The sequence below is a fragment of the Micrasema longulum genome, unplaced genomic scaffold (genome assembly GCF_059751315.1).
Source record: "Micrasema longulum isolate JH-2025_06_02 unplaced genomic scaffold, ASM5975131v1 h1tg001158l, whole genome shotgun sequence".
NCBI classification, from domain to species: Eukaryota; Metazoa; Arthropoda; class Insecta; order Trichoptera; family Brachycentridae; genus Micrasema; species Micrasema longulum.
Genome location: NW_028278345.1, coordinates 178,825 through 195,849, shown reverse-complemented (window position 1 = coordinate 195,849; position 17,025 = coordinate 178,825). Strand labels below are relative to the sequence as shown.

The following is a 17,025-nucleotide window of genomic DNA, read 5'->3' as shown; positions in this document are numbered from 1 at the left end:
ATTTGTCTATCTGGGTAGTATGTTTACTAGAGATGGAAATATGGACAAGGATATTGAAAGGAGGGTTAGTGCCGGTAACAGAGTTAATGGTGCCTTAAAGTCTGTCGTAGCAAATAAGTGTCTATCGCAAGAGGCTAAATTAGCAGTTCATAATGAAGTTCTGGTACCAACCCTAATGTATGGAAGCGAAGCATGGAGTTGGAAAAAAAGGGACGAAAGTAGACTGAATGCTGTTGAAATGCGATCCCTCAGGCGAATGTGCGGAAAAACAATGTATGATAGGTGCCCTAATGTCGAAATTAGAGCAGAATGCAAGGCTGAGTTAAGCATTATCGACGAAATTAAGAAAGGTCTTTTGCGATGGTTCGGTCATGTGGAGCGAATGAATGATGAAAGAACGGCTAAAAAGATTTATGATGCGAATGTGTCTGGTTGTAGAAGTCGAGGAAGGCCGAGAAAGACATGGCATGATCAAGTACAACAAATTCTTGAAAGTGGTCATGTGAAAAGTCGGAATAATCGACGTGCGTGCATGAGAAGATGTATGAATGTTAAGGAAGCAAAGGAAGTGTGCCAGGACAGAGTGGTGTGGCGTTCTATCCTCTCTGCCTACCCCTCTGGGGAAATGGCGTGATGGTTAGTTAGTTAGTTAGTTATCTATGCAACATCTCGCAGCAGTCTCCTGCAATTCTCTCTTTCCTTAGACAACATCCAGACTTGTACACTATTTCTGAAAAAATAGTTTGACCATAAAATACTAAACTAACACATTCTTTGTGATACCTCGATGTGTTTATTAAAAACCATGCAACCGGACAAAAAACAATGTCACACTGCTTTCAAATGTATATTTCAGATGTATTCAGATGTACTGTTGCGAATCAAGATCAATCTGTGGTTAATATGATAACAATCTCAGAGTTATAGTATACCAGTAGCTCAATCACAAATAACTATCGACGTGCTTAACTCTTGTGTGGCTGTGATGTCACACTAATCGACATAGGACTCAAGATTTGATATATCTCTCTTATTTTTTTAAATGATGAATTCGTATTTTTTGTAATCTTCAAATGAACGTTTTCACACCCGATTTTGAAAGTAAAATTTGTATCACTATGCTATATGTAAATACAAAAAATATTTAACCTAGCTACGCGAAGCATGAATGTCCGCTAATTCAGCAACACATATATACAGATACCTTATACAAGACAGAGCACGAAGATAGAAGTCATAACTAGGAAGACTGAGACGCTGTTCTGCGGTGGGTGTCATCTAAAACAGATTTAGTCTTCAGTCGGTTAATGACAATGATGGGGGACGCACGCGCGTAATATGAGCGGCGTATTTGTGATTTTTTTTGCAATTTATTTTGCTATAACAGGATTAAATTATATGTTTATTCCCATAAATAATGAAAAAGGAGTTATTAAACAGTAGTCTCCATGTTTTCCATTTTTTTCAAATGTCTGAACTTTAGAATATTCCGTATTTTACTAGTGGTAACACGATGTTACATCACCGCGCGCAAAGGGATTATTTACCACAGTCTTTTAAGAGTTAAAAACATGCTTTGTTTTCCTAGTAAATAAATACAGTTCATTTGCGAAAATCAGCGTTTACTATAAAAAATAATACAATTGATTACATTTACAAAATAGTAAGGAGTATCTAATACAAAAAAGTGAAAATTTAATTACAATTACTATGGCGACTGCTTTTCTTGACATTTGGCTTACCAACCGCCGGCTAAATGCAATAAATATCATGATAAGTATTAAATAAAAATAGAAGTATTGGAATATTTTCCATATTTACACCGGTAAAATTCAAATATGTGATTGCGCGGCAGAATTTTACGTCGCAATACGTAAATATTTAGACATTTAATATAAGGTGTTCACGGATGTAATATTGTGATCGCGAATACGATAATCAACCATAGGGAGAAAATGTTATCACGACGTTTATTAGCACGTCGATAGTTATTTGTAATTGAGCCACTGAAGGCGCGTAGAACCAAGATTGTATATATCATACTGTGTCCAAAAGTCCCGTTTCTACCCGCCATTCCGCCTGCGCGCATGTGTGAAGTGGCCGCGTAATGTTGCCAGAACGTGAACAATATCATACAACTTTGTGTTATGTTATGTTATATTTTACCTCAAAAAATATTTTACTGACTGGACAATAAAAAAATCATCATCATCATTCCCTTTCCGCACCTAATGGCGCATATGGCACTGCATTTGTTCACCAATCGCAGCGTATCTTGACAATGTTTTTGTTACGTGAAGTAAGATGATCAGTCTTACGCATCGGGTGCCAGTCCATAAAATATTCCAGTGCAAAAACACATTTTTAAATAACTAACTTAGGTCAACTATGTCAGAAATCGAACCCGAGATCTCTTGTTTGGTATGCTAATGCGCTGACCACTACACCATAGGTCAACAAAGAAACTTAAGAAAAACAGGTACTTTTATAAGCCAAACGTAAAAAAATCGTTGAATAATAATTTAGTAATTAATTTAATTCATACCATTCAATATTACACTTAGGTTTTTTAATAGAAAACCGGGTAAAAAATTCGACTACCCTGGTGATAAAACTAACAAATTGTCCACCTTATTTTATTTAATAATCTGACATATTACAAAATTTGAGTATGTCACTCAAGGCCACAAAGCCAACAGGTCCAAAAAAAAGTTGAAAAATTGGAATATTGTTTTTAGGCGTTGCCTAGTATGCGAAATAATTCAGACGGATAAATCTCTTCCCCACAATAAAGGCTTCAGCTCTTTAACTTCACTTAAATCAACAAATGGAAGAATTGAAGAAATATGGATATTTAAACACAGGCAACATGCCAACATGGTGAATGTTCACAGTGTGTAAAGTGGCTACTTAAACCAGCCAATTACAGGTTATATTCCCTTCTTTAAGATATTCTCCATCCCTGTTGTAATTTGTTAGTCTGACTATGGTAAAATAATCGGATTCTTAAATGGCATTATTTGTGATTTCGCTTCTTACACGCGAAAAGTGATTCAACCGTATTTCCTTTTGACCCCAGCAGTTTTTGACACTTACAAACGACACAACACGGCACAATTGAATTTAAATCGGCAGTTGCGTATTAAGTGACGTCTACAGAATACTTAATGGCCAAAACGTAAAACTATTAAAAGTGTTTAAATTCAATTCAACAGAGAGGGAAAACATTTTTGAGAAGGAAATATGGACGTCTAGGCATTTACAGGGCTTATGACCTGTCATTGGCTGGTTTAAGTGGCCACTTTACACACTGTGTAACATTTACCATTTTGCTCATGTTTAAACACCCACATTTCCTCCAATCTTCCATCGGTTGACTTTTGTGAAATTGAGTTACATGATCGCCTTCTGGGGAACTCTATAAGATTTATACCCGTATGCAGAGACAAAACTTAAGGTGAGGAAAGTACATTCTACTTTCAAATGCAGAGAATAACCCGAAGGTGAAGACAATAGAATGTACTCTCCTCACCTTAAGGTTTGTCTCTGCATACGGGTATTATGTTTTAATTGTTTTTTTAATGTATTAATATTTTTTTATTTGAATAATACAAACCAATGTTTTAAATAGTACCATAACCTTAGATGAGTGTTTTCAACTCGATGGCTACCCTTTTTTAAAAAACCTGAATTAGCAAATTGAGTAGGAATAAGTAAACCTCGGAGTGTAGTGGTTGACGTATACTTCTACCATGCTTGAGGCCCTGAGTTCGATTGCTTGCAGGCGTGAAATATTTGTTGCACTGCAATATTTCACTGTCCTTGTACTGGTATCTGAAGCGTAAGACTAATCAGCTTATCTTTATGTAACATATGATCAAGGCGCACTGCATTTTATTTTCCAATGAAGTGCCTTATGAACCATGGGGTAAGACATAAAACATTATAAAAACTTTTTTTTTCTGTAATTGCATTTAATTTTCAGCGCAGTAAAATCAGCGATAAGATTTTTTTGATCTGGGGTCGATTTCACCCATGATTGAAAATTTCGTATTTAGTTACCAGCAGGGTTACTGTCGCACCCCAATGTATCAATTTCAATCCAACTACATATCGTGGGGTGTTCCCGCTAATCGGATAGTTATACGGTTAGGAGATATGGCCATTTGTCGAGGGGTAGATAAATAATTATATCCGGTGATTCGGGGGTTAGACAAATCAATCAGTCAACAAGGTAACATGAAAATATACCGATCGATATCTCATCCAAGACTGAAAACTGAGGATTTTTATATGCCGTCATGTGTTAAGAAATATTAGCATTTATTTTGAGTATATCCAAATAAAATAAACAAAAAAATCACGCCGTTTCTCTATGGGGGTAGTCAAAGAGGATATGACTCTGTCTTTGCATTCATTCCTCACTTCCTACATTCAAACTTTTTTTATATTTATTTTTTTTAAAGAAATATTAGCGGTCTAATAATTTACCGAAATATTTCAATTTTAGTGGCCATTTTTAACAAGTTGTAAATAAATAAGTGCGAATGTTTTCACGGTCACTGTTATCAATTTGTTTCTTTTTTGGGCGATGCGGTGTGTGTTGGATTTGTTCCGACGTTTCAGCTACCTACCATTGCAGGAGCCATCTTGAAGGTAAACTGCAATGGTAGCCAAAACGTCGGAACAAATCTAACACTCACGGTATCACCCAAAAAAGAAACATATTGATAAGTTGTTAAAATCACTTAAATGTTATTCCCAACGCTGGCTGATGCAGCTAACTTCCGTCATCATCACCAAAGTACTTTTGAAACGACCCAAATTTTTACCGGACACGGAGCCATGAGAAGTTACCTATATAGACTTAAATTAAAGAATGACGACTATTGTCCATGCGATGATATTTCTTCACAGAGTATCGAACATCTTTTATTTCAGCGCCCATTTTTTAGTTTACAACGCCTTAATTTTGAAGCAGAATGCAAGAAAGATGAAATATCCACACTGTTGTAAAAAGCAGTTATCACGCGCCATTGTTCTTGGACTTTGCAATAATGGGACTCATAAAGGTAATAAACCAAAATCAGTGATCGAACATCCCATTTTCAAGACAAACAAAAACGTTTTTTTCCGAGTACCTTAGCCTTGTACATGACAGGTAAGGCTATTTAATACAAGGGTCCAAATATATACATACAAAAAAAATATAAGTTTTAAATAACGCACCATTAGAAAATGGTAATCAAGTTGGGTTAGAGTGGGGTTTGAACCTCGGGCCTCTAGTCCGTGAGTCCGTAACACTAGCCACGGGACCACACCATAGTTGTTGCACAAAAATATAAAACCAATACGATATGCATTTTAATAGGCACATGCACTGATTAGGACAAACGTGCACTGATTAGATTATGAACATATTTTATGTTGTTTGTAAAATACTTGAAAAAGGGGGGAGGGGATGAAGGGAGGAGCGTGAGTTTCATTGGTTTAAGGTGACCATTTTTTTAATTTTTTTTTATTTATATATATATTTTACATATTTATTACAGCAATTTACAAGTAATTATTTAAACAACAAATTAATTAAATTGTAAATGTAAACATTTTTTTTATTTATTTTTGCTGTTGGTTCATCTAAACTGCCTAACTAGGGATAGCTTCCCCGTTCTAAGGCAGTAAATTATGTATTTTATAATAATATTAAAAAGTTATCACAGTTTTATTATTATGTGTGCTTTTTCAGTCTTAAAAGTAAATATACAGTGAAAACATACATAATACCAAAATCTCTATATCCTAAGTCCTAAGTCATTATTAGTAAAATAAGAAATCAGCTTACGTCTTTCTACATTGGACAACAATTTCTCTGACTCCCTCTGACCAATATGGATTAAGAATGCAGTCAACACCTTCCTCAGCCGGGCAATCTCACCACATTTTCATGAATCTGGGATAAGGTTATATATCCTCGGGCCTATATAATATTGCTGCCTTTGAGCCAAACAAGTATTAACTCCTCTTTGTAGAATCGGATCCTTATTGGAGTGTCTAGTATTATGAACATGACAAACCCTTGCGTATTTTTCCCTGTTGAGGTGCGTGATCGCTACTGACCTCAATATATACTGTTGACGAATATCCAGAACTGGAAATTATTTGAAGAGCGAATCACTCGGGTATCGGTGTGGTTTTTTTAATATAACTCTTATCACTGATTTTTATATAGTTGCTGAAGCCATAGTCGTTTTAGTACAGCTTCCCCAGCCAATCAGACCATAATATGTATTACATTTACATTTTTAGTAATATTATAAGTTTTGTAAGATTAGTTATTTTATGTTATGTATAATTTTTATGTGATAACATTTACAATATTATAAGGAAGCCTCTAATAGGATTTTATGATATGACAGGCGCCGTGGCGCAGTTGGTTAGACGGCTATCTGTGAAACTGGCGTCGCGGGTTCGATTCCCGCCAGTTGCAAGAAAAAAATCCAAGAAAGATTTTTTTCTCAATTGGTCTGGGTATTGTGGTGTATTTTTCATTACCTTCTTCCATATCCCCTCTATCCCACCTGCTGACAAGTCTCAATATAGAGGCTTAGCGGGTTATTCCTTTAAAAAATAAAAAAATATATATATATATATAATTGTATCTTATAAATTTATACATGTTTGTTGGCTTTCCAATGAAATAAAATAAAATAAAACGTGATAATAATATGAAGAACACTTAAAAAAAAAATACAAGGTTAATATTGTTTTTTTTAATATTATTTACTTAAAAGTTATTATTTTTGATTGATTTTGCCGTGCTAAATTTTCTTACTAATTTGTTTAAAGAAAGCAAAATAAATTGTTTTTTTTATCGAACCTAAACTTGTCTTTTTAAAAATTTAGTCTCAGATAAATATTAGGGGATATTACGAAACTCACGCCAGCTCGCTAGCCTTGTGCCTCATCTTAAATAACTTAAAATATTGTTAACAATAATTATAAGCTAAACGAGTGCGGTGTTAGTTATAAGGAAATAATATTTCTCTAATTAAGCCCTTGAATCACTCTGCCTAAATCCATGACAACATTGTTAATTAATTCCACCCTTATATCTATCTGGCTTCCCTGTGATTTGGCGTACTTGTTTTGCTGGTCGAAAGGCTTTAGGGGTGCCTAGAAGGCTTTGTGTACGATCATCGCGTCCATGTTGCCACGCTAATTTACGAGTACTTCAGGACCCATGGAAACCGCAAAGGGAGTCTCAGCGCAATGGGATCCGATGGGGGAAATACTCCAGGTAACTTTATATGAAGCCTGAAATTGATAAAATATTTATTTTGATCAAAATGTTTTTTTAATGAAACAGGCGGTTATTTTTTATCTTTTTGAAGAAGAGAGATAAACACAAGTAATTTATCTTTTTTGTCTTTACTTGTCAAGTCGGGTCTCCTTGAAGTTGTCGATAACTTGGAAGAAAGCTTCCCTTTCCAGGGCCCCGATTACAATGGGAAGTTAATATTTATCAGATTGACAACCCTTTCGATTGGTCACTATTACAATGATTTATTGTCTTTTAGCACCTGATGCTCATCCAATAATCTACATCTCAGCTTATTTAAGCGCAAGGTTATGAGATTTTTTCGTCTGGAAAATCCAATCATACACGACTACTCACTGAACGATGAAATATTATCATCTGTGTCTAGTATACGAGATTTAGATATTTTACTTGGCAGTAAACTTTCTTTTACAGTTTATATCAAACATGTTATCAATAAATCCTTAAAACTTCTTGGATTTATTAACACAGAAGCACAACTGACTAAAAAAATATCGATTCCCTTAAAACTCTCTTCTGATCCCTAGTTCACCCGCACCTAGAGTATTCCTCTGTTATCTGGTCTCCATATTATGATATTCACATCAATAATATTGAATCAGTTCAACATCGATTTTTAAAGAAGATAAGCTGGGAGTTGGGCTTATCCAGAGACCATTATACGTATAATGAATTATAAACTAGTTTAAATATATCTTGTCTTCAAGAAGTTCGAAATAAATCCGACTTTCTACTCCTACAACATTTGACGTTTAAACATAAGTGTGGCCATTATATGGCCAAAGTGTTGTCACATAAAAAAATCGAATTAATCACTCTCTGGTCTCTAGGGGATACAGAAGATTCAAAATACCACCACTGGGAAGTGTGAAACAACAACTCCTCCATAGTTCTTATCCTGGTTAGTATATTAGTATATACTTGATTTGTGTGCGTGGGAATTATAAATATGAGAAGGCATGTAAAGCAATCGAAAAAAATTGTAATTACTGTGCTCTTTTATCATAAAATGTTCTCCGTCTGTGTTGAAATATACACGGAGAACAAATCACACAAATTTAATTTAATTGTTTCTCTATCTATCAAATTTATCGATCGTTAAAAGCTATTTTTCTTCATGCAAATTATTTCAATTAAGAGCGCGGTTGAAACTGTTTTCAGTCCAATTATTAAATGGAGATTTAAAATATTTAAGCAGCGTAAAAGCTTAATGAAAAATTAAACAAAAGCTCGATTTTCCAGTCGTTCGAACAGTCGGTAATGATTTCGGATCCCTCCCCAAACACACGAAGTCAATTAAATTTAGCTTTCAAGCTTTTACGCACAGTTCACTGTGTTGAGTGAAAAGTTCCTAGGACGAGAGCTTAAAGCCACCTTCCCATAAAAGCACTCCGCGCATATCAAAAACGGAACTGGGAGAATACGATAAATCATATTGGAAATTAGATTTGACGATTTGGATTATAACTTTAGATTGACGAATTAAAAAGAAAATTGATAGTTTTCAAAAAAGTATATGAATGAAAGAAATGCGATGCCTTAATTCTCGAACCCAGCAAATCTGAAAAAAACCCATTGAATAACCGTAATAATATACCCGTTTTAGTGACATTTTGCATTCATACTTATATTTTATTACTTTTTGTATGGAATTTGTACTGAAAAAATATTTTACAAATCACTACTTATGACACCAAAGCAATTGTACGCTTAAACATTACTCACTTATAGATTTAAAAACTATTCTTACTTACATGAAAGACATAACCCCAACAATACAAAATATAAAAATAATATAATCACTAGATCCTCAACACAAAGACAACTTAAACAAATACAAACTAGTACCACTTTCGGACAAAGGCATTTTACGTAAAGAGCTGAAACCTTTATTGTTGCGGGTGAGATTAATATGATTGAATTATTTCACCCACATATTAGGCAGCGCATGAAAATATTTTTCAATTTTAATACTTCTTCTTGGACCGGGTGGATTTATCAACAATGTTTATAGTTTGTCCAAGTTTTTGTAGAAAGGGACTGGATTCAACCCCCTAGGGAGCTGTTAATATTAACATATTACAACACAGATGAAGAACCTAATAGAGAAAGTTTAATAATTCACATACCTCTTGTTTCATCTAATTATAGGTAAAATTCATATTTATGGCGAACTTTTAATCATTCTTATGTCATAAATAAATCATTTAACATAGATTTATTTGCAAATAATCTTAATGACGTACGGCGTTTGCTTTCAAAATAATTCCTTGTATTTTTTCTTTTCTTTTGAATTTACATTAAATTATTATTCATTAAAATGAAATTAAATTTAAAAAAAAATAAAAATAAAAAAGAATCTCGAAGATAAATCTTCGAGAATCTTTTTTAACTTACTGTGATGCTACTTGTGAAAACCTGTAATTGGCTAATTCGTTATTTGTTTTGTTATATATATAAGATAATTATAGCTGTTGGTTATCCAAATAAATAAAATAATATTCCATTTCCATTATTTATGCGAATAAACATAAAATTTTGCCCTGTTATATATAAAAATAGCAAAATAAATTAAAAATCACAAATACGCCATGTTACTCGCGTGCATCTCTCATCACTGCCATCAACCGAATGAAGACTGAATCTGTTTTGGACAACACCCGCCGCAGAACAGCGTCTCTGTCTTCCTTGTTATGACTTCTATCTTAGTGCTCTCTCTTGTATAAGGTATCTGTACAGATGTGTTGCTGAATTAGCGGACATACATTCTTCCCGTAGCAAGGATAAATATTTTTTGTATTAACATTTGGCATGGTTCTAGAAATTTTGCTTTCAAAATCATGTGTGAAAACGTCCATTTGAAGATTACAAAAATAAGAGAGATATATCAAGTCTTGTATCCTATGTCGACTAGTGTGACATCACAGCCACACAAGAGTTAACGTGATTATTTTTTCCGCAGGAAAAGACAACGCCCAGCATTCCGACAATGATGACAACGATCCGGACGACAACGACGACAACTTGGACGACGACACCCTCACCCAGTCGGACCTCGAGGACGGCGGGGACCCGAAGAGCCCTTCGGGCGTTTCCGGGGGCCGCCGGAGCAGCAAGGGCGGCAGCCGGGAGGGCGGCAAGGGCGGCGGGGGGGGCGGCGCCAAGCCGCGGAGGGCGAGGACCGCCTTCACCTACGAGCAACTAGTTTCGCTGGAGAACAAGTTCAAGACGACCAGATACTTGAGTGTGTGCGAACGACTCAATCTGGCTTTGAGTTTAAGCCTGACTGAAACACAGGTAAAAATAATTGCTATCGTTATTTTTATTCTTGTAAATGGTGGCCAGTCCTAAGAAATCTGATGGGCCTCAATTATTTATTAATTTATTCATATTTTTCTCTTACAAACTATAATTAATAATGAAAATAATGTGACCTCACTGGGGTTACCCGTGCCGCTGACACTTAACAATATACTATTTTAAAAATATTTTTACATTTGAGAATAAACAAAGAAGACTAACTTTATAAACGGAGATAATTAACAAAATATTCAGACAGTTTTAAACACTGCGTATTTATATTTGTAATCAATTTATATATTTCTATATTATTTATATTACAAAACACATAATTAAAATAACAAAAACCTGACATAAGCTATACACTTGTGGAGCAGTTGATTCAATATTAGTTTAGGCGAATGAGACAATCCATTTTACTTCTACCTAGCTCCACTATCCATTTTTTTATGAACGCTATCTTCATATGTATACTGGAACTGAACCCGCCATAGCGAATTTGCACATAGAGGAGGTCATTTGCTCATTATTGGATCTCACTCTCCCTAGCTAAAGCTTTATAGTTTGGGAGATATGTTAATTTTCATACTTTATGGAGATTTTTCTAAAATTTGACCTTTATGCATTTAGAACGCAGTTTTTTTCATTATTTTAGTTATTTTTTTTTACTATTTGTTGGTAGTAATAAACATTGGTGATTAAAATACGTCGAAACTTCCCTCAAACTAGGGTTTAAAAAAAGATACTGAATAAAAAAAAATACGTTCAAATTCAACCTGAAATAAAACAAAACTACGATGTTTCAATAATTTATTCTACTATAAGTTAGTTCTCTGGTTTGTCACCCTTTTTTTAAAGCGTAAAATCTTATTTTTTAACCCTAGTTTGAGGGAAGTTCCGACTTTTTTTAATCACAAATGTTCATGACTACCAACAAATAATTAAAAAATACTAAAATAATGAAAAAATAAAGATTTGAATGCTCAAATGTCAAATTTCTGGGAAATCTCGATAAAGTAAAAAAATTAACATATCTCCAATAATTAGCAAATGATCTTCTCTATATACGAATTTGCTATGGCTGGTTCAGTTCTAGTCATCCTGTATATCGAGACCGTATACTTAACTTCTGTATTATCTTTATCTTACCTCGGTATGTTCTACCTACTTGCCATATCGACAAAAACCAATGAATGATCGCAAAAATTAGTCCGCGTTCCTTACTTCATTAACATTAAAAATAGTTCTGCCTTATCACCAGCCAATGACAGGTCATAAGCCCTGTAAATGCCAAGACTTCCATATTCCCTTCTCAAAAATGTTTTGCATCTCTGTCGTAACAAATTAAAATATGTAAAACTCCCTAGGGAGAAAATCCAGCCAGTCTGCAAGCATTTGGACAAACTCAAACACTGTTGAATTAACTTTTTGGTAAAAGAAGAAATATAAAAATTGGAAAATTGTTTTTAGGCGTTGCCTAGTAGGTGATTTGGTTTAGCCGGATGAATCTCACCCACATAATAAAGGTTTCAGCTCCTTTGCTTCACAAAAGTCAACAGATGGAAGAGCTGAGGAAATGCGGATGATTAAACATGGGTAGAATGGTGAATGTTACGCAGTGTATAAAGTGGCCACTGAAACCAGCCAATGACAGGTCAAAAGCCCTGTAAATCCTTATACTTCCATGTTCTCTTCTCAAAAATGTTTTTCCTCTCTGTTGCAATAAATTTGAATTGAAAAAATATCTGTTTAATACTTTAAAGTGACTGGTAAAGGGTTATAAATAATTTAATTATATTTATAACATGACTAACTAACTAACTAACCATCACGCCATTTCCCCAGAGGGGTAGGCAGAGAGGATAGAACGCCACACCACTCTGTCCTGGCACACTTCCTTTGCTTCCTTCACATTCATACATCTTCTCATGCACGCACGTCGATTATTCCGACTTTTCACATGACCACTTTCAAGAATTTGTTGTACTTGATCATGCCATGTCTTTCTCGGCCTTCCTCGACTTCTACAACCAGACACATTCGCATCATAAATCTTTTTAGCCGTTCTTTCATCATTCATTCGCTCCACGTGACCGAACCATCGCAAAAGACCTTTCTTAATTTTGTCGATAATGCTTAACTCAGCCTTGCATTCTGCTCTAATTTCGACATTAGGGCACCTATCATACATTGTTTTTCCGCACATTCGCCTGAGGGATCGCATTTCAACAGCATTCAGTCTACTTTCGTCCCTTTTTTTCCAACTCCATGCTTCGCTTCCATACACTAGGGTTGGTACCAGAACTCCATTATGAACTCCATTATGAACTGCTAATTTAGCCTTAATATAACATGAAAGTATGCAAAATAAATCTGTCCTAAGAAATTGTACCGCAGTGAAAAGTCTTAAGACTTAGTGGGTAATTAATTATAGCATGTTATTAAAAATATAAAATAAAAGTACTGAAATGAAACGATGTCTCGGTTAAAATTACTCCTTGACAAAAGTATTTTGGTCCACAAACAATTAGATGGACCATTAGTAATAATCGTAAGTTGATTGTAGGCAACATTAATATGATAAAAAGATCAAAAGTAAGCATGTAACTTACTGGAACATCAAAAATGAATTACAAAACCAAAATACATTTTAACTCTTCAAGCCAGGGTTTCGAATAAAATATACGCATTTTTTTTATTTATTTACTCCGGAATTTATCGCAACGAGAAAACTCGGAGCAATGAGAAATTGTGGGCGGTAAAAATTAGAACATTTAATTGAACGTAGGTATGCAGAAAACGGGCAGTTCACAATTTTAAAAAATGAGATATTGGTGTTATCGAGTGCACTAAGGTCAATTGTATGTTTTGCTAAAACAACCATGGCCTCAATTATGATAGGAAGATAAATACGTCATACCTTCACCTTGACGGTATAGTTGAAGATAAATTCCGTCTAGCGATTATAAAGATATACTATACCAACCCCCCCACCTTCTAGTTTTGGGTAAGTACATCGATTTTAATCAAGGGGAAGCGTACGTCACGGTACACATATCTACGTTCTAAAATGACATAACTTCAGTAAGACGTCATAGTTGAAGATAAAAGTCTCCCAACCGACTATAAAGGTACACTACCATCAAGTTTTGATGTAAGTACATCATTTTATACCGACGAGTCTAAAACCCCGAGCAATTTTTCTTTAATTAAGATTTATTAAAAATTTTAATCGTTGTAAGTTTGGCACTTTTTTTCTTAAAAGCCTAGTAAAAATATGAGAGAAATAAGTCAGTTTTGAAGTAGAATTAAATTCCGACATAACTGCCACTTAAATAAAACGAACGCCTAGATGTGAAAATTATGTCGCTAGGTTCTCTCCTATTAACAAATAAGAGTGTCTAGGCGTTAGACAGAGATTATATGCGTCAGAAAGTTACCACTCTAAAAATATAATTTAGTTAATCTACTTTTTCCATCTGTTTTATATCTTTCCGAGTGTACGTATCGAGACGTTATAGGAGCCGGCTTTGTAGTCGATCGGTAAAGATCGGTAGATACATATAGACGATCGTTAAGCTTACCGTCTAGATGATTTACAAAAGTCATGCAAAATTCATGTTTAAGCGAGCATTTTTTGCTTAAATTGGCATTTATTGAAGTTATAATCGCTTTGAAATGAGCACTTTTTATTGCAGAAGCCTATTTAAAATATGAATGAGTACTATTTTAAATGTTAATGACGTAAGGAACGCGGACTAATTGTTTGCAGTCATTATATTGGCTTGTTTCGATCATATGATGTCGATATGGAAAGTAGGTAGAACATACCGAGGTAAGATACAGATAGTACAGAAGTTAAGTATACCGTCTCGATATATACAGATGAAGATAATGTTTATAATCGAGGCACAGGCCGCTTTCATACAAAAAACTTTAATAATCACCTTCTGAAAATAATGTCGAACACAAAAACGGCATTTCTCAATTTGCAGAAAACACCCACAGCACTAGAAATATGTTACGGTACTTAAAAATAAAACTCGTCAAATCCATACTTAGCTTCTTGTTTGTAACTTTAAAAAAAATGTATTCATTGAATATCATTGGTCAAAGTCAAAAATATTCCAACTGACGTGTAGATTTGATTATTCACTGTTTTCATAAAAGTGCTTTTATCTCAGATTTATACACATATATGTATATATATACTCATATTTTTTAGACTTTATGTATTCCATCAGGATAGCGTCGATACATCTGAATTGCATAAAGTCCTTTGACCAGAATTGGTTTAAGTTATTTTTTTTTTGTTTATTTCATTCTTTTATATTTTTATTTCAGGTGAAGATATGGTTTCAAAATCGCCGCACAAAATGGAAAAAGCAGAACCCAGGTATGGACGTGAACAGCCCCACCATCCCGCCGCCGCCCTCGGGGGGCTTCCCGGGCGGGCCGCCCTTCGGCGGGGCGCTACTGTACGCGCCGCACGCCGCCCACTACGGCTTCGGGGGCGCGGGCGGCGCCTACGGCCCGTCGTACTTCCACCACCTGGCCGGACACCACCACCACGCGCTCGGCCACTCGCACAGCGCGTGATCTTCGCTCAGCGACCGACTTGGAAAAAAAAATGAAACGTTTTGAAAAATTAAACATAGAAAAAAAACATGAAAAAAATGGACAAATCGTTAGTTTTTCCAAGATTTTTCATTTGGTAAAATACAAAAAACGCGTTTCTGTTTAACAATATTTTTAAAGTCCAAATTCTTGAAGACAAAGACAAAATTTCACAGAGATTTGAGGTTCTAGCTCTCTGTTACAAATATTTTTTTATTTTAACTAAATCGTAAAAAATAGTTAGATTACAACACGTCTTGCAGGTACAGAGTGCAAAATTGGTAAGAAATCTAGCCTCCATTAACATTTTATATAAAATTGGAAGTAATTTGAATTATAATAATCAAAATTTGTTGCAACATAGAGAGAACACATTTTTGAGAAGGGAATATGAATGTCTTGGCATTTACTGGGCTGATGACCTGCTATTGGCTGGTTTAAGCAGCCAAAAGCAGGTCACCCATGGATCGGAACATTAAATATCACTCGTTTTTAGTTACGATGCTACATCAAACAAGCCGTTTTAGTAAACTACACATGAATATGAGTCAATGTTACAAAAAACTTGAAATTTGTAAAGTAAATTTAATTTTCAAAGGAAATTAAATTTTTAAAAAAAATTAAAGAATATTTAATTTTTAAAGAAAATTCAATTTTTAAAGGATAATTTAATTTTCAAGAAAATTAAATTTTTTAAGAAAATTTCATTTTTAAAGAAAAACTTGCGCCTTAAACCGTCAAATAATTTATCAATCACTTTAGAAACGATAAGCTTGTAGTGTTGCTTAAGTATCTTGAAATCATTTTTATTTTTCAAATATTCAAGCTCCAAATGATGTGACATTGAATATAAAAGACAGTCAAATATATTGTTTTAATTTACTTTGAAATTACCCTTGTTTTAAAACGCAATTTATTCCCTGCGGTGCTATTCTGAACCAATCTCGTATTTTGTATGTAAATACGCGAGATAAAAGTGTTTTCTACGGCCGCGATCTCGCTTGGAACATCCCCTCTGGTTTTCATTTTATAGGTGCAATAATATATTTTATAAGTAAGCATTATTGTAAAAATTCATGAATAATTCAATTACAGTTTTTGTAGCTAATTACTGTAAATATTGTATATTTTGATTGATTTAGTTAATGTCCTGGTGGATTATGAATACAATTTGTGTGTGCAATAGAACCAGAATCCTGGTCGAGTATTTTCGACTCAAAATAGAACAGAATGTAATATAATTGCATAACAATTTTTAATTCTCACTTTATTTAAATGTCAAATTGGAGTTTTCTTACTCTTTTGATTTAATTAATTTAGTTATTTATGTATTATTAATTTACTGACCATTGTGCATTTATAAGCTAAACTGGATGCATTTTATGTTAAGGTAAAATTACAAATAAATAGACAAGACAAACGGGACTATTTTTTCAGTGCTCTTTTAAATCGTGATAGATTTAAACCAAAACACTCCATGTCTTAAAAACAATGTAATTTTTAAGAAGTGAAAAAGATATCGGTTTTGTACACAGGATGATAGAAAATTATTTAATTTTTTTTTCTACTACACTAACTGTCCCGAATTTGTCTAAAAAATAAATTATTTGGGCAAAAATAAATTAATTTGGAAAACCCCTATCAAAATTATAATCATGTGCGCATTGTAAATATTTTTTTGAATTAAATCCACGTGTAGAAAATTAATTTCAAAAATAGATGCTTAATTTTGTAGATACTATTACAAAAATACTCAGTATTTTTAATAA

General features: G+C 34.1%; 1 protein-coding gene across 1 annotated transcript in view; it reads left to right on the top strand.

The window, feature by feature from the left end:
- Window positions 1-15,368, top strand: part of slou (homeodomain transcription factor slouch) — a 30,300-nt gene extending 14,932 nt beyond the window's left edge. The window contains exons 2-3 of the mRNA XM_088233858.1: window positions 10,302-10,636; window positions 14,984-15,368. Of these exons, the coding sequence (XP_088089984.1) occupies window positions 10,302-10,636; window positions 14,984-15,238 (590 nt within the window). The 3' untranslated portion in view covers window positions 15,239-15,368. The remainder of the gene's footprint in view (window positions 1-10,301; window positions 10,637-14,983) is intronic.
- Window positions 15,369-17,025: the final 1,657 nt, after the last annotated feature.